Source organism: Megascapheus bottae, chromosome 6 (assembly GCF_031878675.1).
Source record: "Megascapheus bottae isolate mThoBot1 chromosome 6, mThoBot2.hap1, whole genome shotgun sequence".
Lineage (NCBI taxonomy): Eukaryota > Metazoa > Chordata > Mammalia > Rodentia > Geomyidae > Megascapheus > Megascapheus bottae.
The window spans coordinates 75606277-75632053 of record NC_143514.1 but is presented as its reverse complement, the minus strand read 5'-3'; the positions used below and the strand labels follow the sequence as shown (position 1 = coordinate 75632053).

The following is a 25777-nucleotide window of genomic DNA, read 5'->3' as shown; positions in this document are numbered from 1 at the left end:
AGAATCCAGACACCACTGCAGAAACTGCACAGTGCGTCCCAGCCAGCCGCTTCACCGGACTCTTCCTGGGAGAGCAAAAATCAGTTTTCAAGCCCCACAGCTCCTCTCCCACGGGGCCATCAGAGGGGAAGCTGCTAGAGGAAATGTCTCCTTTCTTGTTGTTTTAAGTCATTGAAGTAGCCAAAGATGTTTTTAGGTTTGCTGTGGTGGTTATTTTTTTATTTGATTATTCATTTCGGGAAGAGTGGATTTCCAAGTTTATGATCATTTTCAAGGAAGTATAAGATGAAAGAGAGATTTCCTAGCGGACATTTCAGCCTCCTATTGAATTTGGAAGGTTCGTAAGACACGGGGGTCAGATGTGGCACTGGCCGGGTTTTTTGATGTCCCCCCTCGGATGGATAGATCAAATGCCACCGTTTATTTAGTGTGCTCCACAAATATTTACCCACAGCCCCTGTGGTCGGGGGCTTGTTTATAAAAGCATACACACAGCACATGCTCCCTGGCTCACAGTCTCGTCATTTGTAAAGTAAGGATGTTTGGTGAAGCATGCAATCCCAGGGTCCCCACCAGATCTAGAAATTGTAGAAGTCCACAAATGGGGTGGTGTCTGTGTCTCATTGCTGGCCAAGACTAGGGGTGATCAGGAGGAGAAGGGGAGCCATGAGAGATCTGAGAACAGCCAACGTCTGGCTTCCCACACACCATCAACCTAAGAATCTATGACACGGTGGACTGGGCCGTGTGTGTGTGTGTGTGTGTGTGTGTGTGTGTGTGTGTGTGTGTGTACCTTTATCACACTGTTCTACTCAAAAGTAGCTATGTTGTCGGTGCTAGTGTGTCACATCTATAGTCCCAGTTACTTGGGAGGCAGCAATTGAGAGAATTGTAATTCAAGGCCAATCCAAGCAAAATAGTTGAAGAGACTCATCTCAATCCACAGCTGGTTATGGTGGTATGCACCTGTCATCCCAGCTATGGGGAAAGTGTAACTAGGAGTATCATAGGCCAGGCCAACCTTGGTAAAAAGTGAGACCCTGCTTCAAAAATAATCAGCTAAGGGGCTGGGAGTTTGGCCTAGTGGTAGAGTGCTTGCCTAGCATGCATGAAGACCCGGCTCGATTCCTCAGTACCACATACATAGAAAAAGCCAGAAATGGTATGGTGGCTCAGGGTAGAACACTAACCTTGAGGAAAGCCCAAGGACAGTGCTCAGGCCCTGAGCTCAAGCCCAGGACTGGCAAAAAAAAAAAAAAATCAGCTAAAAGGGCCGGAGGTACGGCTCAAGTGGCACAGTGCCTGCCTAGAAAGTGTGAAGCCCTGTGTTCAACTACCAAAATGGAAAGGAAAAAAAAATACCCACATTAGGTTGGGGCAAAGGAAGACATACAGAACCTTCCAGAAATTCCATATTTCAGTTTGGAGGGGAGGAGGGTTGGCATCACTGGCACTGAAGAGTGTGAGAACACACCAGAATCCTGGCCACGACTGTCACCAGGTCAACCCCAGGCCAAACACACTCCAGGCATGACTGGGTGTTGCCTCTACCAGCTCAGCCTCTCCTTAGGTAGTCTAGAAAATTCTAAGAAAGGGGACTGGAAGCATGGCTCCGTGGTAGAGTACTGCCTAGCTCCGAGTTCAAATTCCTCTACTACCAAAATAACCCCACCACTACCAACAACAAAAGAACAGAAAGGAAGAAAATTACAAGAAAGAATTTATATCACTGAAATTTAATGAAAACCATAAAATAGCTTTTATGTGGTGTTTTGTGCATTAATGTGTCCATAGGCTTATGAAAACAAACATTACTTTGAATTAAAACAATTAGAAGGAGAGAAGATCTTAGTTCTAGAATCTGGATCACCAGGGAATGGTCTTGGCTAGGAAGGTTAAAAAAAAAACAACAAATCCAGGGGCCGGGAGTTTGGCCTAGTGGTAGAGTGCTTGCCTGGCATGCACAAAGACCCGGGTTCGATTCCCCGGTACCACATACATAGAAAAAAGCTGAAAGTGGTGCTGAGGCTCAAGTGGTAGAGCTCTAGCCTTGAGAAAGTCCAAGGACAGGGCTCAGACCATGAGCTCAAGCCTAGGACTGGCAAAAATCAATCAATCAATCAATCAATCAATCCATCTAATGAGTGATTCCTAATTGGTTTCTGTTGAGTTCCAGGATCCTCCCCTGTCTCTGCCTTCAAGAGGGGCTACTGAATCCGTAAAGGAAGAGTGGATTTGTTTGTGATTTGTGCTTACTGGTTCTGGGGCTTGAACTTGGGGCCTGGGCATTGTCCCCTAGCTTTTATACTCAAGGCTAGCATTCTACCACTTGAGCTACAGCTCCACTTTCAGCTTTTTGGTAGTTAATTAGAGATAAAAAAAAAATCTCATGGATTTTCCTGCTTGAAACTGCTATCCTCAGATCCCAGCCTCCAAATAGCTAGGATGACAGGCATGAGTCACCAGTGCCTGGTTGAAATTTGCAGAAAGGTACAGAACGGCCAGGATGGCAACCGCATTTAGGGAGGTCTTGAAGTTCACACTTGGCATTGATCCCTCAGGAGGAATGACAGGGCGAGGACTAAGGTCTGTCTTTTCTTCCCTAAAACTGCCTAGAGGACAGCTCCCTACATGTCACCAAAGTAACAGAATCCTGGCTTTCTGGGTGGTTCTGCAGGATTCCCCTGAGGTTCCTGGCTGATGGATAGAGAAAGAACACAACACAACACAGCTCTTTTTTTTTTCCTGATTTGGAGTCTCTACTGTGGCAGAATGAGGGTACCCGTGTTATTTGTGACCCATTTGTACCACTTTTCCTGAGACAGTAGAATATGTCCTAGGCATAAAAAGTGATGGATCCAGGAAAACAAAAACCCACGAGAGTTTGGGAGAGTGGTAGAGGCACGAGCAGAAAACATGTCATCCAGCCACATCAATAAATAAAGAAAGTGCCTTGTTCTCTCCTGACCAAACCAAATGTGTTTGGCTTAAAAATAACTCCAACACTCTCATCCCCCAAAGCACAGAAAACCATTCTTAATTAGAGATTCAGTTAGATCACAGGAAAAATAAATACACTACCCATTCAGGGTTGGTTTATTAGGCATTCTAAAACACCTGGGTGCTATTTTATGAGACAAAAGACTAACTGACCAAATGGGTCTCCCGGGACTGGAAATGTCCCCATCCAGAGAGGAGCACTGACCTGACCAATTAGGACCATACTGCTGTGAGTTGTGAACAAGGACTGTGGCTAAGATGGGAGATGACACCTAGAGTATGTAGATGGCTTTGTCAGGCAAGAGATTGCTGCTCAGGGATGCCTACCTCTCACATAGCAATAGGCAGGCAGGAGAAGGCAGTGGATGCCTGCAAGCTAGGCTAATTCTTCTGGCTGTGTAATAGTTCTCTACAAGTAGAAATATTCATTTCCAGGTTTTATCATCTGCTTAGCCGTCTCGACACAGATGTGGTGACAGGCAAATGCTAGGGTTGTCATGCACATTCCTCACCACCATGAAACACGTCAAAAACAAAATTGAAAAAACAAAACAAAACAGTATAGCCAGGCACCAGTGGCTCATGTCTGTAATCCTAGTTACTCAGAAGGCTGAGATCTAAGGATCATGGTTCAAAACCAACCCAGGAAGGCAAGTCCCCAATTATCATTCAAAAACTGGAAGTGGCACTGTGGTCCAGGAGCATTAGCCTCCAGCATAAAGAGGCTCAGGAACAGTGCTTAGGCCTCAGTTGAAGTCCCACAAAGGACAAGAAAAAAAACTACAGAGACATGCGTAGGTTTAAATCCATGCATAGTTCATATGTACCTTTTTCTTCCCTGGCAGCTTTTGAAATCGGGACATGATCATAAAAAGATGGTGTGAAAATGCAAACTCCCAAGAAGGGACGGGGTTGGTGAGGGACATACAGAAGGAATGAAGCATGGCAGGCTTTCCCAGCTTTAGAGCGGGGGTTGCCTGGGCAGTCTGGCTGCTCTTTCTATGCACAGCTGTGCTGCATACACCTCATCATATCTACATGCACGGGGCCCTGTGTATCCATGGCGGAAGCGCAGGTAGCCGAGGTCCTGCTGCCTGTCCTCACTTCTCTGTCCCCTGGCCCATTGCTGGCCATTCCCATCTTCGAGATGCATTTTCCTTCTCCCCAGTATGCGTTCAAACCCACTCAGCCCAAGTAAATTATCTAAGTGTGTAAGAGATAAGCGCTTCCAGATCGGCCAGGGTTCATGTTTGGATACACACAGTAGCAGCTACCTGCAGAGAGGAGGACAACACGAAGGACTCTTGGGGGAGTGGAGGGGGAAGAGGGAATTAGGGATGGAGACCCAGGACAGAGTCTAGGAGAGAAAGAACAGGGCGGTTTAACAGCCATTCCCCTGACTGCAGGCCTGGATGACTTTCCTGCTTGTTCCCAGTGATTTGCGAACCCTGGGTGCCACAGCTCAAAGCCTGAAGCTTCGTTGTGCATCGGTTCCACCTGGACGATGTGGGGTACTGCCCACTGATCAGGCTGGCCGGGGTGGGCTTTGGCGTATGCATCTCCTAGGGCTCCCTTTCTGGGGATCTTCACCCTCACCTTGAGGAACACTGAAGCCGGCCTGAAGGACCATCACTGGCCGGCAATGGACAGCAGTTATTGGGCAGGGCAGGACCACTCTCCTGATGGGCCTTAGTTCCTGCAGGCAGTCACTGCCACCTCTAAAAGCCTTAAGGTGCATGATTCCTCCCCCCACCACACACACACCAGGACCAGGGAAGTCCCTGCCACACTCTCCTCCTCTGCCACACGTCCCTGCTCCACCCATCCTGCATGTGAATTCCTGGAAGTCTTGGCTCCCACTCAGCCTTAAGGAGGGACAGGCATCCCCCACCCCCCACCCAATTTCACAGCCAGACAGAAGTGAGTCCCTGACTGAGTCAGAGAGAGAAAACTGGGTCTCATGTGGGCGAAGCTACTCAATAAAGATGTGCGGGGCACCCTGGAAAGGAGACGGAAAGACCATCAACGAGCCAGAGAAATCTCCCAATGCACCCCTCTGTGGCTTCACTGCCAAATCCAGACACTGAGACCCTCACCCATGGCATCTTCGTGCAGGGATAAGAAGACTAAAGAAGCCCAGAAAGTACTTTGCCAGATTTAGATGTGACTGCATTTGCTGGGGAAGACTGAAAAGGAGCAGAGTTTTTGTGCAAAACAGAGTATCTGTGGGTATGGAATGTGGGGGAGACGTGGGATGAATTTCCTCGATCAACTCAGGAAAAGCACCCAGAGAGAACCAGGCAGTAAAGCCAAGGCCAGAATCCAAGCAGAACACTATCGGCTCATGCCTAGAGTACCAGCTTACTCAGGAAGCTGAGGTCTAAGGATTGTAGTTCAAAGCCAGCCTGGGCAGAAAAAGTCCATGAGGCTCAAATCTCCAGTGAACCAACCAAAAGCTGAAAGTGGAAGCATGGCTAAAGGGGCAGAGCACCACCAGCCTTGAGTGAAGGAGACAAAGTGTGCCCAGTATAGGCACACACATACAAAAACAATGAAGCCTGGAGCTTTCTTGCGGCTGCATGCAATGGAAATAATCGAATTCGCTCAAGACAAGAACATTTACTCTTGCAAATTCCATGGCAGCCCACACAAAGCAGCCTAAGCAGGGTGACCTTGTGGGGGTTGTGGGGAGGGCTCAGGGATAGGAATCATCATCCCCCATGTAACAAACTCCCGTGGATTCCATTTGTGACATTAGCAAACAAACAAGCAAAAGCAGAGATTGATCCACAGCAACCCACACTCTGAAATCAGTGTTGAGTGTGAAATCTAAGGGATGGAGAAGAATCTGATAGGGAAAATTCCCTGGGGTGAAAGCACCAAGTATCCAGGATGCCATGGAAACGGGGGCAGGGAATGGCACTTGGTGGCCTGAGTGTGCCAAGCTGAGGCTCCCCAAAGACCTGCCATTCTGGAAATACCATGTGGCACACAGCAGTGATAAGACACTGGATTTCATCTTCCCAGCTCCTTCACGGCCATGGGGTCCCTTTCTGGGGCCCCCCCTCAACCAAGGAGGGCGCCTGAGGAGGAGAGGCTGGGTACCTTCCCGGGTAGAGCAAAACCACCTTTTCGGACCCTTGCTCCTCCCCTCTCCCTGCTTTTCAAGTCAGAACTAGACCCAGGCCCTTGTGTGGGAGATAGGGGGGGCGCCATGACTTTCTTGTCCAGGCATGGAGGGAAGAGGCACAGAGAGTGCAGGCTGTGGAGAAAGATGGGCCAGTTAGCAAATGCTGGAGGAAGCTGGTGCCTGGACACGGGCAGACAGATGCTTTGGCCAAGGGTGGCATTTGATGGGTCAGGAACCATGAGACCAGGAGAGGGTGAGGCAATGGGAAAATGGTGGACCTAGAAAGTGGTCCCACTTAACTGAAAGCAAGGAATTTGTTTCTGCTGGATACTGGTGGCCACGCCTGCAATTCTAGCTACCCCTCAAAAGGCCGAGATCTGTGGATGGCTGATTGAAGCCCACCCAGCAGAGAAGTCTTTGAGACTCTTGTCTACAATTAAGTAGCAAAACCCAGCTGGAAGCAGGGCTGTGGCTCAAGGGATAGAGCGCCAACCTTGAGAAGGCTAAGGGACAGTGCCCAGGCCCCAAGTTCAAGCCCCTGTCCTGGGAGGGAGGGAAGGGAGGCACCAACAATCTCCTACTTCATCAAGATAGGAAGAGAGTAAAGGGGCTCCCCCTTGTTTTTACTAGTAACACACACTCTGTGCCTGTTTTGTCACAACCTCCTTGGTTTAAGTCATCTGGATCCTCAGATTGTCTATGATCCCAGGCAATGCAAGATCTGCTTCTTTGTTGGGGTTGGGGGGAGGAGTAAGAAAATAAGGGGTGAATTTGAGGAAATACTGCTAGGAAAAGTCCGCTTTTTCATGCTCAGAGGAGCGGGGTGGGGGGTGAGGGGGGGGAATAGTTCAGAAAATATAATCCTTTAAAATCCTAGAAGGCTGGGGAGATGATGCATGTAACCCCATCTACTGGGGAGGCTGAGAAGAGGAGGATCACAATGTGAGGCCAGACCCAGCACCTGGGCACAGTAATGCCCATCTTTTATTCCTAAGCTCACAGGAGGATGAGATCCAGAGAATCAGAGTTCCAGGCCCCCATGGGGGTAGGGGGTCAGGGAGTCTGATGGACGCCACAAGTGGTGGTGGACCTATCATCTCAGAAACTCCAGGAAGTCCAAACCAGGTGAATCACCATCCAGGGACATGCCTGCTCAGGAAAGAAGGCACTTTCTTTAAAATTGAATGGTGAGGCTGGACACGGGTGGTCACGCCTATAATCAGCTGCTCAGGAGGCTGAGATCTGAGGATCATGGCTTGAAGCCAACCTGGGCAGCAAAATCCTGCTGAGACTCTTATCTCCAATTAACTACTCAGCAAAAGCCAGAAGTGGTGCTGTGACTCAAGTGGTAGAGCACCAGCCTTGATCACACAGATTCAGTGACAGTGCCCAGGCCTTGAGTTCAAGCTCCATGATTGGCCAAAAAAAAAAAAAAAAAAAAAAAAAGAATGATGGGGGGCGGGGCAGGGAAAGAGAAAAGGATGGGGCATGGCTCTGTACCTCAGTGCCTGCTTAGCAAGCACAAGGTCCTGAGTTCAAACTGGGGCTGGGGCAGGGTTCCTAAGAGGCGCTTAAAGAGTTGTAAAGGCAAGTTTTGAGACCTCAGGGGCTCAGAGAATGTGTCTTTGGTTTCTTTTCTCCAAGTTAGGTTTTGTTTGTTTTGTTTGGGTTTGAGTTGACGACGCGGGGTATGTGGGAAAAATCTCGCAGAAGAGGAAAATGAGTAACACTTGTCCCATTTGTTTGCCGTGCAAACACGCTCACAGTCACATGTGTGGCATGTGGCTACTGGCTAAGAGACACGGATGCCACACCAAAAGGAATGACATAATTGACTGTCAACCCCATCCTGCCCAGGGGTGCTCAGTGCCCTGGGTAGATGTGTGAACAGGTAACTCACTGTTCCCGGGGCCACACATGTGGTAACACACACATACACACACCACTCCTAACAGAGCTGCTTTTACTTCTTCTTTGGTTTAAACATTCCTACAATATCCCCCAACCCTTCTTTTTCATACGTGTGTGTGTGTGTGTGTGTGTGTGTGTGTGTGTGTGTGTGTGTATACAGAGGGATTTTTTTAGTGTAGTTGTTCCACTACTGGGGCTTGAAATCAGGGCCTGGCACTCTTGCTTAACTTTCTTGCTCCCAGCTAGAGCCTTGCCCACCACTGGACCCATGTCTCGTCTGCCATGTTGCTGGTAAATGAAGATGGAGGCTCAAGGATTCCAGACCTCAATTCTCCAGGCAGCAGGGATTACAGGTGTGAGCCATTGGCACCTAGCTCTGACTTTTTAACAGAGTTGAAATTCACAAGACATGAAAGTAGAGACGTATATATGAGCAATTGGATGGCATTTACAATATCGTGTAACCATGGCTCTGTCCTATAAATTACCTGTTGGTAACCTATTAATAACCTATTAAAAAAAAGCATAGGAAACTTCTGACAAAGAGCACTCTGCTATCTGCTTGAACACATCAGGTATCTTGTCTCCAGACATTCTGTATCAATGCAGTCATTTATAGAACGTGACATTTTGTCTGATTTCTTTTACCTTGGTGTAATGTGTTCAAGTTCCTTCCCAGATGCCACTGTATGTGGTTCATTCTTTTTCCCTGGATGAGTAATATTCCATCACGTGGGTATCATTTTGCTGGCATGGGGTTGTTTGTGCCCGCCTCGGCTCTCCCCAACAGTGCTACTACAAGCATTGGTGTCATTTCTGACATTCATGAAAGTTTTGTTTGGATAGCTGTCTGCTTGGACACATAACCAGGAATGAATTTGCTGGGCTGGAGGGTAATTCCCTGGTTAGCTTTCTGGTGGACGCCAAACTGTTTGCTAACAAGTGAGTCCCCCTTCAGGAGACCCACAAAACTGTAGAAAGCTGTACCTCCAGAGCCCAACAGAAGGATGTCAAAGCCCCAGCCTGGCTTACAAACTTGGAGCATTCCTCAATAGCTTGTGAGGTCTACTTGGTCAAAAATGGTGCCAGTGAGGGCACCTGGGAGGGGCAGCTGGGAAGAGTGGACAGGGCCCTCGGATGAGCCAGCCACCCAGCCTTTATTCCACTGACCAGTACTGCCCTCCCACTGGGTCGCTGTGCTTTTATGGTGCCGCACAGCATTCAAGGTCTACCAAAAGCATGTGGAACTGTCTGGAATGAGATGACCACTTCCCCTGCAATGATCCCTGGTTTCTGGGCATGCTCTGGGTAAAGTGCTTAACCCTGCTTTGAGCCCCCATTTCCTCCTCTTCAAAATAGACGTGATAAACCTTTAGTCCACACATGTGTATGAAAGGACTTTCTGTGCCATTCCCTGGCTTGGTTCCTGGGGCTCTCCATAAATGCTGTTGGCTGTGGGGGGTAGGTGCTGTGTGCCCCTACAGTGGGCTTTGGCCTCGGAGCTGCCTGGGCTGGCTGAGCTGGGGTGGTGGTGGCCCACCCTTGGCGGGGGGGGGGGGGGGGAGCGGCTGGGGGGGGCGGCGGGGGGGGGGGGAGTCCATGGCTGGTTTAAACAGCCGGATTCGCTTGGAATGAAGTTTGCTATGGTAACAAGGTCTGGTGGCTGGAATCCAGAGCCCCAGTGAAAACATGCAAAGCCTGTGCTTTGGGGGGCGGAGGAGAGAGAATCTAGAAGGGGTTTTTTAACTCAGCTCTGAGAGGGGAAACTGAGGCAGCAAGGCTCCAGGCAAAGGAAAGGAAAGACGTCCCTTTGGCCCCCTCCGGTCCTCTCCTGACCTCACCTGTCTCCATGATAATATTTAGTCTGGCTGAGCTGAAGTGGGGGGAGGGGGCGAGGCTGGGCGGGGGGGGGGGGGGGGGGGACATCACCTGGCTCTGCTGGGCGCCCGGTCCCTGCAGTTTTAAGAACCAGCCAACAACTCCACTCGGGGGCCCCCCTCCCCTCCCCTCCCCTCCCTCCCTCCCTACCTCTCCATCCCCGCCCGGCCCCCTAACCGCCCCGGTCCCCGACCCCTACCCCCGCCCATCGCGGGCACTGCTCTCCTGGGCGGGGCCGCCCACCGCGTGGGGAGGGGACTGCGGCCCCGCGCTCCGCCCCGGGCGCCCGCACCCCTCCGGGGGCGCCGCCTGGGCCCGGCCCGCCCCGCCCCTGCGCGCCGCCGCAGCCCCCGGCCCGGAGGGGGGCTGTCCCCGAGGTGGGGGGCGCGGGGAGACGTCTGGGGCCCCTCGAGCCGAGCCCGGCCCCCTCCCGGGCGGGCTGCAGATGGTAGGCTCCGCTCAGAGAGCTCCGGCCGGGCCGCGCCGCGTCCTCTGCGCACGGCGCGGGGTCTCCGCTGGCTGCCGCTCCCCCTGCTCCCCCCCGCTCCTCCTCTCCAGCTCCCCCACCTCCTCCCCCCCTGCTCCTCCTCCCCCCTCCCTCCTTCCCTCCCTCCTCCCCCTCCCCCGCCCGCTGGAGGCGCCCCTGTCATTCCTGCGCGCAGGAGCCGGGCGCGCGCCGGTGCCGGGTGCCGGTGCCCGGAGGGGGATCGGGGCGCGGGCCAGCCGGGCCTCGGGGGACCCAACAGGTAGAGCCTGGGGTCCCCGGCCGCGCGCCCCCGGCCCGCGCGCACCATGCAGCTCTTTGTCACCTCTCTCGCCCCCAGGCCAAAATCCTGAGCATGACCGAAGACAATAAGCAGCTGGCGCTCCGCCTCGACGGGGCGGTCCAGGCGGCCAGCCAGGAGGTGACCAGCCTGCGGGCCGAGCTCGCGGCCACCAACCGGAGGCTGGCGGAGCTGAGCGGCGGCGGCGGCGGCGGCGGCCCCGGCCCGGGCCCGGGAGCGGCCATGGCCAGCGCCGCGGCGGCGGCGGCGGCGGACTCGGTGGCGGCGGCCGCTCTGGAGAATCAGCAGCTCAGCGCGCAAGGTAGGGACCGACCGACCCCCAGCCCGGCCCGGGCAGCCGCCGCCCGGCCCGAGCGCGGCCCGCGCGCGCACCGCGGGCACCGGGGCGGGCGAGGCGCGCGGCCGCCGGGCCCCCGCGCCGGGCGCTGTCATTCAAGGAGAGCGGGGTGTTCTGTGCGCGCTCGGGGTCACGGGGTCGCCGGGTCACACCAGCCCTAGCCGACCCGAGCCGGGCACAGCCCTCCGGGGCCCTTCCTGCAGCCCCTGGGTGGGCACCCGGCCCCCAGCTCCATGGCAGGCAAACTTTTCAGGTCTCCCTCCTCATAGGGGTGAACGCCCCCCCCAGCTCAAGCTCCCATGCAGGGATGCACCCCACGGTCCCCCCAGTTCCAGTGCCCCTGGCCAGGGAAGGGCTCCCCAGAGCTTCTGGCTCTGCTGCCCTGTTGGACAAGGAATGGGCACTTTTTCTCCTGGAGCGGCCACATCCCGTGTCCGGTGCTATCCAGACTGTTTTCTGTGGCTCTGAGCGGGTGCAGGTGGTGGGATGGCTGGGTGGACACCCGACGCCCTGCGGGGGCTCAGACGCGCAGCCATGGGTATTCAGAGTGGTTGGGTCGTTGGATGGGTGCTGGGTCTCTGGGAGCCCCTGGTGAAGGACCTCTGTGGTTGAGAGGAATGGGGGAGACCCCTGGCTTGTGCTGTCAGTGACGGGTGAGGCACGGAGACCCGCGCAAGGGCTAAAGGTGAGCCACGTATCTCTACACCATCCAGGTCTGTGCACTGGAAAGCAGAAAGGTCAGCGGGACTCTTCGGGATTGTTATGCCCCGTCCCCCACCCTGGGGCCCTTTAAGAAATAGCATCCCTGGTTATTACCATTATTTTTGAATGGTAAACGAAAGTGCTGAAATCCAGACCAGGACAGGAAAAAAAAAAGCCAGCTCCACGGGGTCCACTTACATAAAAACGTGGCTTTGTGAAATACAGGGTTAACTGATGGCTCCCAATGATTTTCTGGTTCTTCTCCCTTAGATGTTGAGTGTCTCCCTTACCTGAGGGGGTGGGGGGAAGCTGTGTGTGTTGTTTTTGTTTTTAAATGGGGAATCCATAGCATTTAAAGCCTGAACATTCGCTCAGCAATTCCAAGTCAGATTGTAAGTCAGATCGGAAGCTGGTACTTTGAGGGCTGGTACTATTCCGAAGTCTTCCAGGACTGGAATGGGTTATCTGTTTACCAGAGCGGCCATGACGTCATGTTGAGGAAAAGATGTGGACTACCCACTTTTCAGGACTGGCACTGGTTCTCCTGGTCACGGAATCCTTCGTGGTGTCATTGTGTATGAAAGAGCATTCTCCACAGGAACCTGGGTGGAAAGGCAAAAATAAATAAATGAAAGGGAAAGCAGCCCCTAAGGTGATGATGCTTATGCTTTTTATAAGCAGGGGACCCTTTGAACATGAAAAGAAATGCTAAGAACTAGCATTTTGCGGAGATGCAAAAGTCATCCTCCAGGGAACAGGCCAGTTTGGTTCCCACCTGCATCCGTTTCAAAAGTTGGCATTTTCCTCTCCGTGCTGGGTTTTGCTGCAGACCGGGTACTCTGAAGAAAGCCGGTATGCATCTGATGCACACTCGCACACTTGCCTGGGAAACATAGATGCTCATTGATGGCTGGATTGTTGGAATGGAGCAACAGCGAGCTGGTCCCCCCCCCCTTCCCCTCTCTTCCAAAATACCTTGGGCTGTCAAAATGGAAATGGCTTTATCCTTGCTTGATGTCTAGAAAAACACACAAACTAGGAGCTTCCTGTCATCCTAAGAACCGGTCCTCTGTCTGCCCCTCTACTGGTCCCAGTGGCTGTGGGTGGGTATGGAAGGAAGGAAGGCCCTTATTTATTTTTTGTGTGGTCCCATTAGTATTTCTAAAAAAAACTCTTACTAGGGCACTAAGTGATCATATAATCAGAAAACAACACTTACGGCTTTAACTCAACTTAATTGTTGGCCACAAATCCATTTCAATTGGTATAACTATACCCTGATGTCAATGATTAGAAAGAAACATGGAAATCAAGCAGGGCATCATTTATTTATAGACAGAAGCACCTCGATCCTGGATTTATGACATGATGGAGCCTCTTGGCTTTAGTTTGGTTTTTTATTTTTCATTCTCTCTCTCATGGCCTCTAGCAGCATTGTATGAAAGCCTCAGCAGAGTTGGTCCGATGGTGTCTTTTGCTACAGGTTTTCTTATTTTCCTAAAGGAAAGTTGCTGATTGCTTGCAGATTGCAGTGAGGCTGGCATTGCCTTTTCATGCAAAATCTTCATTACCTATGCGGGGAGTGGGGGGGGGCTCCCGAAATTCGGCTTCTTCCAAGATGTTAGTAGCCTTGGTGTTTGTTTTTTTTATTATTATTGTTTTTTTACTTTGTCTACACTAATATCATTCCATGGGCCCAGACACTGACAGTATTAAATGCTCTTGAATGATCACATTCCACATACCGATTTTTTCTTATCTTTGTAACTTCACAGAAACCCAGCTATATTTTTTAGTCAACATGGCAAAGTTTCCTATTCACTCCCAGGACAACTCATGTATCCATTCAGCTCAATGTAGAAAGCATGAGAGTAAAAAAGTCTCTCACCTCAGACTCAAGCTAAGGATATGTTCAGTCATACATTACAACTTGGGTGGTGACCTATTGATAAATGGAGGGTGAGGAAAAGAGATAAATTCAGCTTTGTAGCTCTTGCCCATTCCCATGGTGTAAATGCCTCCACTGTAGCAAGTCTAAGCTACCAATCGTTTAAGGTTGAGTTTGGGAAATGATTTCACGTTGAACAAGCTGGCAAGACTCTAGGTGGCTGGCAATTTCTCTACTCTTTTCCTCCTTTTTTTTTTTTTTTTGTTGTTGTTGTTGCTGCTGCTGTTGTTGGGCTTGAACTCAAGGCCTGGGCACTGCCCCTGGACTTTTGTGCTCAAGGCTAGGACTCTATCACCTGAGCCACAGTACCACTTCCAGTTTTTAGATGATGAATTGGAGATCAAAGTCTTACAACCCTTCCTGCCCAAACAGGAAGAACAGAGATCCTTAGATTTCAGCTCCTGAGTAGCTAGGAAAATAGGTACCAGCCGCCAGTGCCCGGCTCCCTCCTTATTTTATTTTCCCCCCAAAAAGTTATCTCTTCAGACCCCACCTGAATATTATGCATCTAATACTACAACTGGGTCTCCCGCTCTTCTTTATTTGTGCATTTCTCTTCAGTATCTCATCACAAATCCAGATTTTGAATGGATTAACATTCAAATGTAATTAACATTACAACTCAACTGTGTGAGCTGCTTTTTAGTGATGGTGTTATGTACATATGAAAGGCCTGCTGATAGGCCTTTAGTGATATTAGTACAAATGGTTACAGGAAAAGGGACATGTCACACCAAGAGATTGCTAGATCCATCTTCAATATTCTTGTTAACTTTTTCTAATACAGTTAAGCAGGCTTATCAATCCATCACTAGGCGATCAATTATTACAATGGTTAACTGCTATTGCTTTAAGATGAAGAAAAGTTGAGTTTTCCTGGATGGCTAATGTAGTGTGGCATTGAAAGAAAATGGGAAGTTAGTTGCTTTCCTCTGCAAGCTAATGTGGTTGCTATGTAACAAATTCTCCAAAGTGAACTGCTGAAAATCTGGGCTTTTCTGTCTCTGTTTCTGTCTCCCTCCCTCTCTGTACTGGCTCTTTGAACTGAGGGACTGGGTGCTGTCCCTGAAGTTTTATTTTATTTTACTTTATTTGCTACCACACCTCTACTTAAGCCACACCTCTCCTTCTGGCTTTTGGGTGGTTAATTGGTGGTACAGGTCTCACAGACTTTTCCTGCCCAAGCTGGCTTCAAATTGTGGTCCTTGAAGCTCAGCCTCCTGAGTAGCTAGGATGACAGACCTGAGTCACCAGGCCCCACCAGGATCTTCTTTCTGAATCTGTGTAGGCAGTGAGCTCAGGACCTTGGGTGATTCCTAAGGAGGATGCTGGCCTACAGTGCCCAGGGCACCCTGTGGGTGGCACATGTCATAGCTCCCAGGGCCACCCCTTAAGTGGCTGGAGTTCACAAAGTGACAAGTGGACAGGAAGGCGTCTTGGAGAAAACCTACACCAAATATTTGTTCCAATTAGTCTTGGGGAATTTGTATAAAGTCACATTTCTAAGCTGTTTCCTTTCATGTAACATCTCAGGGAAAATGTGTTTCAAATGCTTGCTGTTCTTTGAGGGGGAAATATAGCCATTTGTTCTTTCGAAAATGTTTTTATCTGATGAATGACTAATATTACATTCAATTGGTTGCTTTGCTGTGCATAGAATAAAACAATTAAGGGCTGTTGTACCCAATTCAAATAGGTGTTCACTATACATAATGTAAAATGCTTATGCCCAGTAGAAAGTATGCCTCGTGCCATTCATTTATGGGGATTTGCAGGAAATAATTGAATTTATCTGCCTCTTATAAGTGGACATGCAAGGGTATCCTTCTTTGGTGTGTTGCATTACCTCATGGTGTGTGTTTCTGTCTGGAATAAAATGAATCCGTAAGGGTCTATGGAGGTGCTGGTCACTGTTGCTCTGTGAATCGTGTGCTCTCTTCCCACTTCCTCTTCCCCATTCATTTGTGCCTCAGCTCTCATTTTCCTACAGAGGCTTTTATCTTCCTTGAAAAAAAAATTCCGAGTGTCCAAAAGGGGGAACTCACATGTGACTGACACTCTAAAAGCAGGAAGCAGAGCTGTGCCGCAAGTGGTAGAATGCCAGCCTTGTGTGAAGATGCAGGCTACCCAAGCACTAAGTTCAAGCTGCACTACTGATGCCAAAAACAAGACGGAGCAACAGGCTGCACCACCAGGTCTTTTCCTAATCCAGCAGGGTGTCAAGAGCTGGAGCCTCAAACTTCTACTTGAAAATTAGTGTGCATTGTCACTGAGGGATTACTTACAGAGGGCGCAGTGGGGTTGAAATGAGTTATCGATTGGCTGTTATTTACTGTCTTCCCACTGTCTTTGGAAAATACTTTTGAGAGCACCCCTTGAGTCGAGTTTCTGGTTCTGGTGAGTTTTCATTCCATCAGTATTCAGTGGTGATGTTTGTGAGTTCGTTGAATTCTGTAGTTTTCTCAAACCGTCTTTGATGGTACCTGTTACGATTTGTGTCCACATAGGACCCGGTCACGAGTTGTCCCCTCGGAAGGTGGAGTCATCTTGGTTCCTTTACTCCTTTGCTTCCCTCTTTCAGGAATCCCACAGGCTCCAATTTGTGCTGTCCCGGCAGCCAGGAGCAGATGGTATCGCAGGCGGGAGTTGATTCCTGGAACCCTGCCTGCCCACCTTGCCAGTCATATGGAACCCGGAAGGTCAAGTTTGGGTTCTTGGCCACATTCATTGCAGGGGGGCCGTGGGGAGGGAGAGAGAGAGGGAAAGGGGGGGAGAGAGAGAGAGAAAGAGAGAGAGAGAGAGAGAGAGAGAGAGAGAGAGAGAGAGAGAGAGAGAGAGAGAGAGAGAGAGAGTGTCTTTGGTTTCATACCCCCTGCCCTTCACAGTCCCCAGGGCAGAAGGGACCCCTGAGTCCTGGGTTTGAGTTCTTAGTTCTCTTATAGATGTGGATTGAGCCATCATATCTGGGCTGGACACTTAAGGACACAGCTGGGACAAAGGGCAGAGGCCACTGCCAGCTCTGAGGTGCCACAGAGAGGGGCTGGGCAAATCACTAACAAGGCCTGGTCGCATGAGGCCCACCGAGCAGCAGCTGAGGCCAGGGGCTGGCTGGCGGGCGCCTTGCTGTAGCCCAGGGCCCCGTGGCTCTCCACTGCTGTCTTTCCATTCCCTCCCTGCATACCCAGCTCTCCTGGGGAGAAGCTGGCCTAGGACCTGGAGTTGGGAAGCTGCTTCCTTGTGCATGGGGTTGGAGGTGTCTGGAATATTCTTGCTCACCTGCTAGAACCTCAGATCTGAGCACTAGCCAGCTGGCCTCCAGGATGTACTCAGTGAGTGGGTGGGTCTTTTTTGCTGTGGAATGGAAGCTGCTGCATACATGGAAGACCTGGAACCATTGTAATGGGTTTGTCAGGAACAGTTGCCAAGGAGGTGGCTTCTGCATGGTTCTAAATGTCCTCCAGCATCGTTGTTGAGGCAAGGCGGGGGGGGGGTCACACTGAATCTTCAGGCTCTGCAAGGCTCCTTCCCCCCTCTGTTCTGAGGATGCCAATGCTGGAGCTTAGAAGGGACACTTCCAGCTCTGCACCTCTCGAGGTTTGCTCCCAGGCTGGAGGCTGGAGGATGACAGGCAGACATTGGGGGAGGAGGTACCCACCTGTCTGTTTTCATCTGAGCAAGTGCTTCAGGGCCTCTAAGGGGTCACAGAGGCCCACTTCTCCATGTTGCCTGAGTCCCACAGTGTTTGCAGCAGGTGATTCATTAGGAGCAAAGCGCCCTTTGGGAACTAGCTGGGCCTACGCTGATCTTTTCCATCCACCTCTTGGGACTTCCTTCTGGTTCTGAGAACTTTCCTCTGGGGAGACCTCAAAAGGCACTGGCTGTTCCAGAACCATCTCTCAGCACACATAGCTGCCATGGTGGCTGAGGTGAGAAGAATAATATGCAGTAAGTGAGAGCTGACTTTAATGTTTCTATCAAGCTTTTCAATAAATAACAGCCAGCATTTGCCATTTATCAGGCACTAAGTGCTGGGTGGACATTGAATCCCGGACCTAATGAAATGGCACCTCTTACATTTATCTTTCAAGAAAGGGACCGAGGTCTCAGAGAGGTTAGGTCCCCTGCCTGCAGTAAGTGTGACACACAGGTTAACCTGCACCTGGCCCCTAGCCCTCCTCCTGACTTGTCAGGCAGGTAGTCTTGCACCCATTTCACTTATGAAGAAACTGAGGTAGAGGTGATCATCTGGGAGAGAGGGGGATAGATGGATGAACTGATAGATGGATGGGTAGATGGATGGATAGGTGGACAGATAGACTGATGGATGGATCAATTGATAAACAGATGAATAGATGGATGGATGGATGGATGGATGGATGGAAGACAGATGGATAAACAGATGAACTGATAAATGGATAGGTGGATTGACAAATGGATGGACAGGTAAACTGATCGATGGTGGGTGGATGGATAGATAGATGGACAGATGAACTGATGGACTGATGGATGGATGGGTAAATGGATGGACAGATGGGCTGATGGAGAGATGGCCAAATGGATGGACAGATGGATGCACAGCTAGACTGATGGATGGATGAATAAACAGATGGACTGATGGATGGGTGGATGAATGGATGGATGGATGGATGGATGGATGGATGGGCAGATAAATGAGCTGATGGATGGATGGGTAGATGGATAGACAGGTAGACTGATGGACGTTAGATGGACACATGAACAGAGAGACTGATGGATGGGCAGATAGATGAGCTGATAGATAGAAGGGTAGATAGATGGACTGATGGATAGATGCTTGGACAAATGAATGACAACCTGAAGAGATGGGTACATGGATGGATGCATGGTCAGATGAGCTGATGGACGGATGGGCAGATAGATGGACAGATCCGAAGTTATAGGTATGTGGAAATGGGTCTACATATCACATGTGGATCATGTGGGAACCCTAGGATCATCAGTTGCCAGAAATGATTTTACTTGTGTCCTTACTTGTTCTAAGCACTGCTCCAAGCCCTTTGCCTCTGGCACCTTAATTCAGCCTCCAAACTGGGCACAGGTACCCACATGTCCATCATTTTACACATAGGAAATCCAGGCCCCAGAGGTTCCATAACTGAGCTAGCACATGGCTGAGCCCGAAGAGTTGACCCAGAACTCTGCTGCCCCACAAGGGCACTCAAAGCTTGGCCCCCTCTCCCTTCCTGTTGGATGCTGGTGTCATCGATGGTGGTCCAGGCACTGACTTGCTCAGCAGCGGATCTCAGCACTTGGCTTCAAGCTGCTGGGCTCTCTAGCCAAGAGGGCTGAAGCCTGGTCAGAGGCAGGAGGACGACTTCCAGCCTGCCAGGCTTGGGTGCATAGCCCGCCTCAGCCTCCTGCTGGGCGTCAACGGAAGAACTTTCTGGGAAATCTCTTAGCATGGGTTTGACTCAATCTTGGAAGAAGGAATGTTCTAGAATCCCATCTGATTTCCCCCCCCCCCCAATGTGTGCCTTCCCTGTATTCAGTGTCAGGCAGTGTGCCTCCTAAGCACAGTTTAGGAGTTTGTCCAAGCCTCTCAGCTTCCCAGCTTTCCTCAGACCACACGGAAACCTGTCTCGCCACCTCCTCCTTCTACAGGCTAGGAAGAGTGCAGGCTGGGGGCATGGCTCAAGAGGTAGAGCCCCTACCTAGCAATAAAAAAGCTGTTCGTTCAAATCCCTGTGCCATCACAGTTGGCAGTGGAGGAAATGGGGTTGTTGTGAAGGTGAGTGGCAAAGTGGCTTTTCTGGGCTCCCCAAAGCAAGTAGTGAGCTGAAGAGTGGAAGAACTAGGGAGGGGAGGGGAGAGGCTGGGCTGGAGACAAGGTCAGGAAAGGACAGACAGGCCTCAGACAGGCCTGTAGTAAGGGCGGGCCTTGTCTGTAAGCCTTCCTTTCTCCTTCTCTCCCCTGTGGGACAAACAGTTCCGGGGAGAACACATGTAATAAGATGTGCAGCTTGCCTGGTAGCTCCCTGTCTAGTGGGTGTGACTGAGTTGGAAACATAATTGCTTTTTCTAATAAAAGTCCACATGGGCACCATGGGAAAACTGAGGAGGAAGTAGGAAGTGGCCGAACCCCGAGGCCCTTCAGGGAACAGTGGCATGTTCTAAAGCAGGAAGGGGACCTCCCACTCACCTCTAGTGGTCAAGGAGAGCCATCCTTCATGACACAACTTTCTGAAGAGCTGAGACAAGACGCTACAGATCATGGAGAAGCACTGAGACCTTCTTGTCCATCTAGAATTATATGTCTGTATGGGGGGAGCTTGCTGGGATTTGAACTCAGGGACTTGGCTTGTCTGGGCAGCAATCCACCTATTTTACACTTCTCATTATAGTTGGGGCAACCATATCCTAGCATCTTACAGTCACACTTTTTTTCTTTTTTTTTTTTTGGTTGTTGGTTGTAGGACTTGAACTCTCTGGGCCTGGGCGCTGTCCCTGAGCGTTTCAGCTCAAGGCTACTACTCTACCACTTAAGCCACAGAGGCACTTGTGGTTTTCTGGTGGTTAATTGGAGATAAGAGTCACACGGACTTTAGTGCCCAAGCTGGCTTTGATCCTCAGATCTCAGCCTACTGAGTAGCTAGGATTACAGGCACCTGGGTTATACTTTTTTTTAAATCAAACTTTTTTGGAGATTTGGTTTGCTGGAATCTAGCAATGATCTTCCAGATTAAAACCTCCCATGTAGCTGGAACCACAGTTGTGTGCCACCATACCCAGCTCATTAATTGAGGCAAGATCTTGTCAAGTTTTTGCCTGCGGCCTGGTCTGGAACTACAGTCCCCCGGACCTCAACCTCCCCAGCAGCTAGGATTACAGGAGTGAGCCACCAGCTCACACCAGCTGGCTGGAATGGTCACATTTGGACTAGATATTTATAAGACTAGATATTTTTATTCTTCCCTCAAGAGAGCCAGAAGTAATGCATATTTCAGGGCAGGAATATACCTGTATCTTTTTAAAATGAGTTCATCTTCATCGCACGGTCTTGGCTGAGGCCAGGCCTTCTTGTCAGTTGCAACAAATGAATTCATCCACTTTCTTTGATTAACTTCAACTTTTTTTTTTTTAAACCACTGAGCATGGTGTATTTGCTTTAATTCAGCAAGTGTAACTTGGAATGCAGTGGGATTTTATGTCACTTTTTTCTCCTTTTTTCATTCTTGCCATTTGAAATTCTGTGCTTGCTTGCTGGCTCGGACAGCAGGAAAGGGTGCAACTGAGGAATCTCATCCCAGTCTTGAAGAGCCAGGGTGGGGTCCAGAGAATGTGATGAATGAGGAACACTGACCCGGGATTGATTACCCTAATTGATGCGCTCATCCAGCAACTGTTTTTCCTGTTGCTATGGCTTTTGCTATGTGAATATTCTACACATTCAGACTGGGTGTTAAGACATCCCGAGGGGACCATCGACCCCTTCCCTGGCAGCCATGTTTGGGTTGCTGTGTTTCCAATTTGACTTGGTACCCTATCATCTTGCTGGAGGAAGGCACTGTGTGTGTGTGTGTGTGTGTGTGTGTGTGTGTGTGTGTGTGTGTGTGTGTGTGTGTACTGGGACTTGAACTCAGGGCCTGGGTGCTGCCCCTGAGTTTTTTCCACTCAAGATTAGCACGCTATCCTTGGAGCCATAGCTCTATGTCTGGGTTTTTTATTATTTATTTATTTATGCCAGTCCTGGGGTTGGAATTCAGGGCCTGAGCACTGTCCTTGGGCTTTCTCAAGACTAGTTTCCTACCACTTGAGCCACAGCACCATTTCTGGCTTTTTCTATGTATGTGGTACCAGGGAATTGAACCTAGGGCTTCATGCATGCTAGGCAAGCACTCTACCACTACGCCACACTCCTGGCCCTATGTCTGGTTTTTTGGTGGTTGATGTGGGGAATGTCACATTAGGAAACTGGACCAACCTGCCTGTCACCTCGTTGGGAGGTTTGACTGTGGTTTGTGATGTAAAATAAGGCTACCTCAAACCCACGGATTGGCCCCACCGCCCTCTCTGACCGCACCTACCTCCCCATGTCCTGCCCACCTTTATGCTGATAGACTCCTGCATCTTACTTTAGCCTCTGGTACTTTCCCAAGCAACAAGTTTCTGCTGTGACAGTCTCCCTGGCGCGTCTGTGTCTTCCCTCTGGAGAGGGAGGGCTGGGTGAAGGCGGCCAGCCGGCCCTAACCTTTCTTGGTCTCGTCTTAGTTGGGGCATGTTCTCCCTGTCCTTCCTGTGGGTCAGGAGGCAAGGAGTGCTAAAAACCCTGACAGTTAATTGGAGATAATTAGCGATAATCCCTTGGATTTTTCTGCCCAGGCTGACTTTGAACTGCAATCCTCAGATCTAGCCTCCTGAGTATCTATCTGGATTACAGGTGTGAACCATGGCACCCAGCTTGTGGTTCCTTATGACATCACTAGTGTTTGGTCTCTGTTGCTGATGTCAAGAAAACTGAAGAAACCACCAACTATTGCCCATGGTAACGCAGGTCAGAACTGTGCCCATCGGCACAGTTTATAAACAGTTTCCTCGTTTATAAAATGAGGGACCATTTCTTAAAGCTTCAAGGTAAAGTAGCAGCCAGCCTCAAGGACAGCTCATACCCATAATCCTAGCTACAATGGGGGCTCTTCCACACTGCGTGAGCCCCAAACCTGCAAATTGTGACCAGAATCCACAGCTGGATGGTTCATCTAAGAATTCCTCCATCAGCCTCCAGACAGAATGAGGCCTGGAAGCTTGGCATCGGAGGTTGGCAGGCGGAGGCAGGAGTCTGTCTGCAGTGGGAACCTGGTGTGGCACACACCGGTGCCAGTGGGAGGCTTGGAGTACTCCCCAGGGGCTGTCTTCCAGAGGTGGTTGCCTGAGCCAAGCTGGCTATTCCCTGTCGTCAGCTGACAGCTGGATTTCATGCTTCCTCCATCCACACAATGCGGGGGGGGGGGGCGGTGTGCAGAGTTCTGGCATTTACATATTACTACTTGGATTTTCTTTTTTCTTATCTACTGTAAATGGAAAAGATCGCATGCCCCTTGCAAGTGGCACCGTGGCTCCCCTGCCCCTCTGTTCATCCAGAGCCTCTGTGGCCCTTGGCTGGGCCCTGCTACAATGTCACACGTGGCTGGAGCTTGACACAATGCCTGAGGATGGCATGGCCCCTGCCTGGGCACTCTCCAGTTTCCTGATTCTTGAGCTCACCTCTGCCTCCCTGTGATCAGATGTAGTCTCTTAACACAGATCTCCAGACTTTCAGAAAGTTCTGCACGAATTTCTGTCGAGTGACTTGTTGGCACAAATACCAGAAAACACCAGTTACCATCCGAATAACGGAACTGGCCCCAAACTAGATTTCAGGCAATGTGATTTGATTGGCCAACTGCCATCCGTAAATAGCGTCTTCCTACTCCATCTCCAGTCCTGCCCTAAAACCCCTCAAGCATGCAATCTATCATATCATTTTCTCATTTATGCCAGCACCGGATAATGGCCTCATCTCTCCAGCAGCATTCAGATTTATTAGAGGAGATGGAATTTACAAAATCATTTCCCTCTCCCACTGTTTGCACCTAGAGCTGGTCCCCACCTAACCTCCTCCCCTTTCTTATAATAAACTTTCCTTTTAACAATGCTTTATTACCTGCAATTAAGATCACCTGGAAAAGCTCAGTAAGTGGTTTGCATTTCTCTTCTTTTGTTTGGTTAAGCTTTGGCTGGTGAGCACAGCAAGATTCCATAGGGAGCATTAGACAGAGAGATAGAAACTTGAGAAAGACAGACAGGCAGAATGTGGGCATCTAAGCCAGTTGTGCCTGGGTGACTCCCCCTCCCCTGCCCGTCTCATAGGGTGGCAGAGCAACTGCATTTAAGGGTTTTTTTTGGGGGGGGGATATATTTGTGAAACCAAACATGATGTACTTAGAGAAGATTATTTCTTTCATGGCATTTCATATTTAAATATTGGCCCAAACGAAAACAGTAGCTCATGCCTATAATCCCAGCTTATCTGGAGGTAGAGGTAGGAGAATCATGGTTGAAGGCCAGCCCAGGAAAAACTGAGATCTTATCTAGTAAGCAAATTATGGCTAGGTTCTGGTGGCTCACACCTGTATTACTAGCTACTCAGGAGGCTGAGATCTGAGGCACATGGTTCAGAGCCTGCCCAGGCAGGAAAAGCCCAAGAGACTCTTATCTCCAATAAACCACCAAAAACTCAGAAGTGGAGCTGTGGCTCAAGAGGCAGAGCACTAACCGTGAGCACAAAAACTCCAGGACAGCACCTAGATCCTCAGTTCAAACCTCAAGACCCTATGCACACTGAAAACAAAATACAGCAGGCCTCTCCTCACATGGCTGCAACCTGGAGAAAAGCTGAGGAGCAGCCATGTCTTATGCATGGCTCCAGTGATTCTTGCTGTCATGACGTGGACCATTAAACACGAGGGACAGAGATCTCTAGGGTCCACGGCTCGACCCATGTCCTATCTCAGCCCTTAACTGGGCAAGACTGGCAAGTTGATTTCCCAGAAAGAAGCCCCAGTTTCCTCATAAAGGGCTATTGCAAGATTGGTCACCAGGGCTGGTGAAACATGACACCAGAGATGTGTGATATGCCCCTGTGGCTAGTATATCTTGCTCAGTGTCCGTGGACATCCGTACAGGCACCAAGGAGAGAGAGAGTGAGGTCATGGTTCATTCATTCACTCACGTCAGATCTCCATCATAAGCTCTTAAGAATCCCTGCTTGAATTGCTACCTGTTGGAGGCAGGGCAGGGAGAGGAAGATTCCAGGATGACGACCCAAGTCCTGTGTTCCAGCCCTGACCCTGTCACCTAAAGGCAAAAGAGGAGCACAAAGAAATTTCACTTTGACACAGTAGTTTGCGATTCCCGCTATGTAACTGAGATGTGGAACGTGCCGTCCAGCCTGCAGCAGTATCCCAGACGGCTGCTTGGGAGCTGGGATGTTTGGGCAGCCATCGAGACGGTCTTGTTCCGGGCATGGTAGTGTCTTTGTAATCACAGCTGATCGGGAGGTGCAAGAAGGAGGATCACAGTTGAAGGCCAACCTGGGCCAACATGAGTAAGACCCTATCTTAAAAACAAAACACAGCCAGGTGCTGGTAGCTCACATCTGTAATCCCAGATACTGAAAAGACGTAATTGAGGATAGCAAGGTCAAAGCCAGCCCATGGAAAGAAAAGTCTGTGAGATGATTATCTCTAATTTAACATGGAGGTATGTCTCAAGCAGTAGAGTGCTAGCCTTCAGTGAGGGAAGCCAAGCAAGAGCACAAAGCCCTGAGTTTAAGTACTACCCAAAGACAGAGAGAGAGAGAGAGAGAGAGCACAAGCCAGATACCCAAATTAAGGCACTAAAATTTCCTGGAGTTTATGTGCTGTTAGCAATGTAAATAAAGGTGAGAGCTGGACCTCTTGCCCGTAAATCAGCTCGCTGGCTGGCCCACCACCCCATGGACAGACAGCCTGGCTTGGGTATACTGGCCCCTCCCCCACGCCGTGAGGCATTTCTGAGATACAAGTGTGGGGGAACTCATTTGTCATCCTGATCGTGCTCCCTGGGGCTTGGTGGAGCTGCAGATCTCAGGGTTGCCTTTTGCATGAAATATGAAGCCGGGGACAGAAGCAGGATATTTCGATGCAGGCAGGGTACACTGGGGAAGACGGGCTCTGCGCCCTTCTGGCCTTATTTACATTAACTTTGCTACCAGCCATTTGTAATATAGTGCTGGGTGTCCATCAAATAGCTATTAACTCTTCTGCCAGTTGCTAAGGGGCTGTCTGGGCACTTCGTCTGACATCCTGGGGACAACATGGCCACCCTCCCCCCCTTTGGCAGTGTCCTACCAAGCCACTGTGAAGTGAGGAGTTCCTACTTCTGTTTCCATTCTGCCTCTCAAGGATCCTGCACACCAGTAGCCAAGGTCCTGGGACCCAGACATTGAGACTTAGAGATTGGTATCAACGCCCAGACCTCCCAGCTCCCACCCCGCATGCCATCTTGATGGGTTTGGGCTCTGATCTTCC

At 50.2% G+C, this 25777-nt stretch overlaps 1 protein-coding gene across 2 annotated transcripts in view; it reads left to right on the top strand.

Moving 5' to 3' along the window:
- The first annotated feature begins 10623 nt into the window (after nt 1–10623).
- The window catches only part of Kazn (kazrin, periplakin interacting protein), a 236649-nt gene continuing 221495 nt past the window's right edge, over nt 10624–25777 (top strand). Inside the window, exon 1 of one of the 2 annotated variants that reach the window (XM_090335774.1) lies at nt 10624–11005. In XM_090335774.1, the coding sequence (XP_090191900.1) occupies nt 10759–11005 (247 nt within the window). In that variant the 5' untranslated portion in view covers nt 10624–10758. The remainder of the gene's footprint in view (nt 11006–25777) is intronic. The other variant, XM_090335775.1, reaches the window with a different exon arrangement.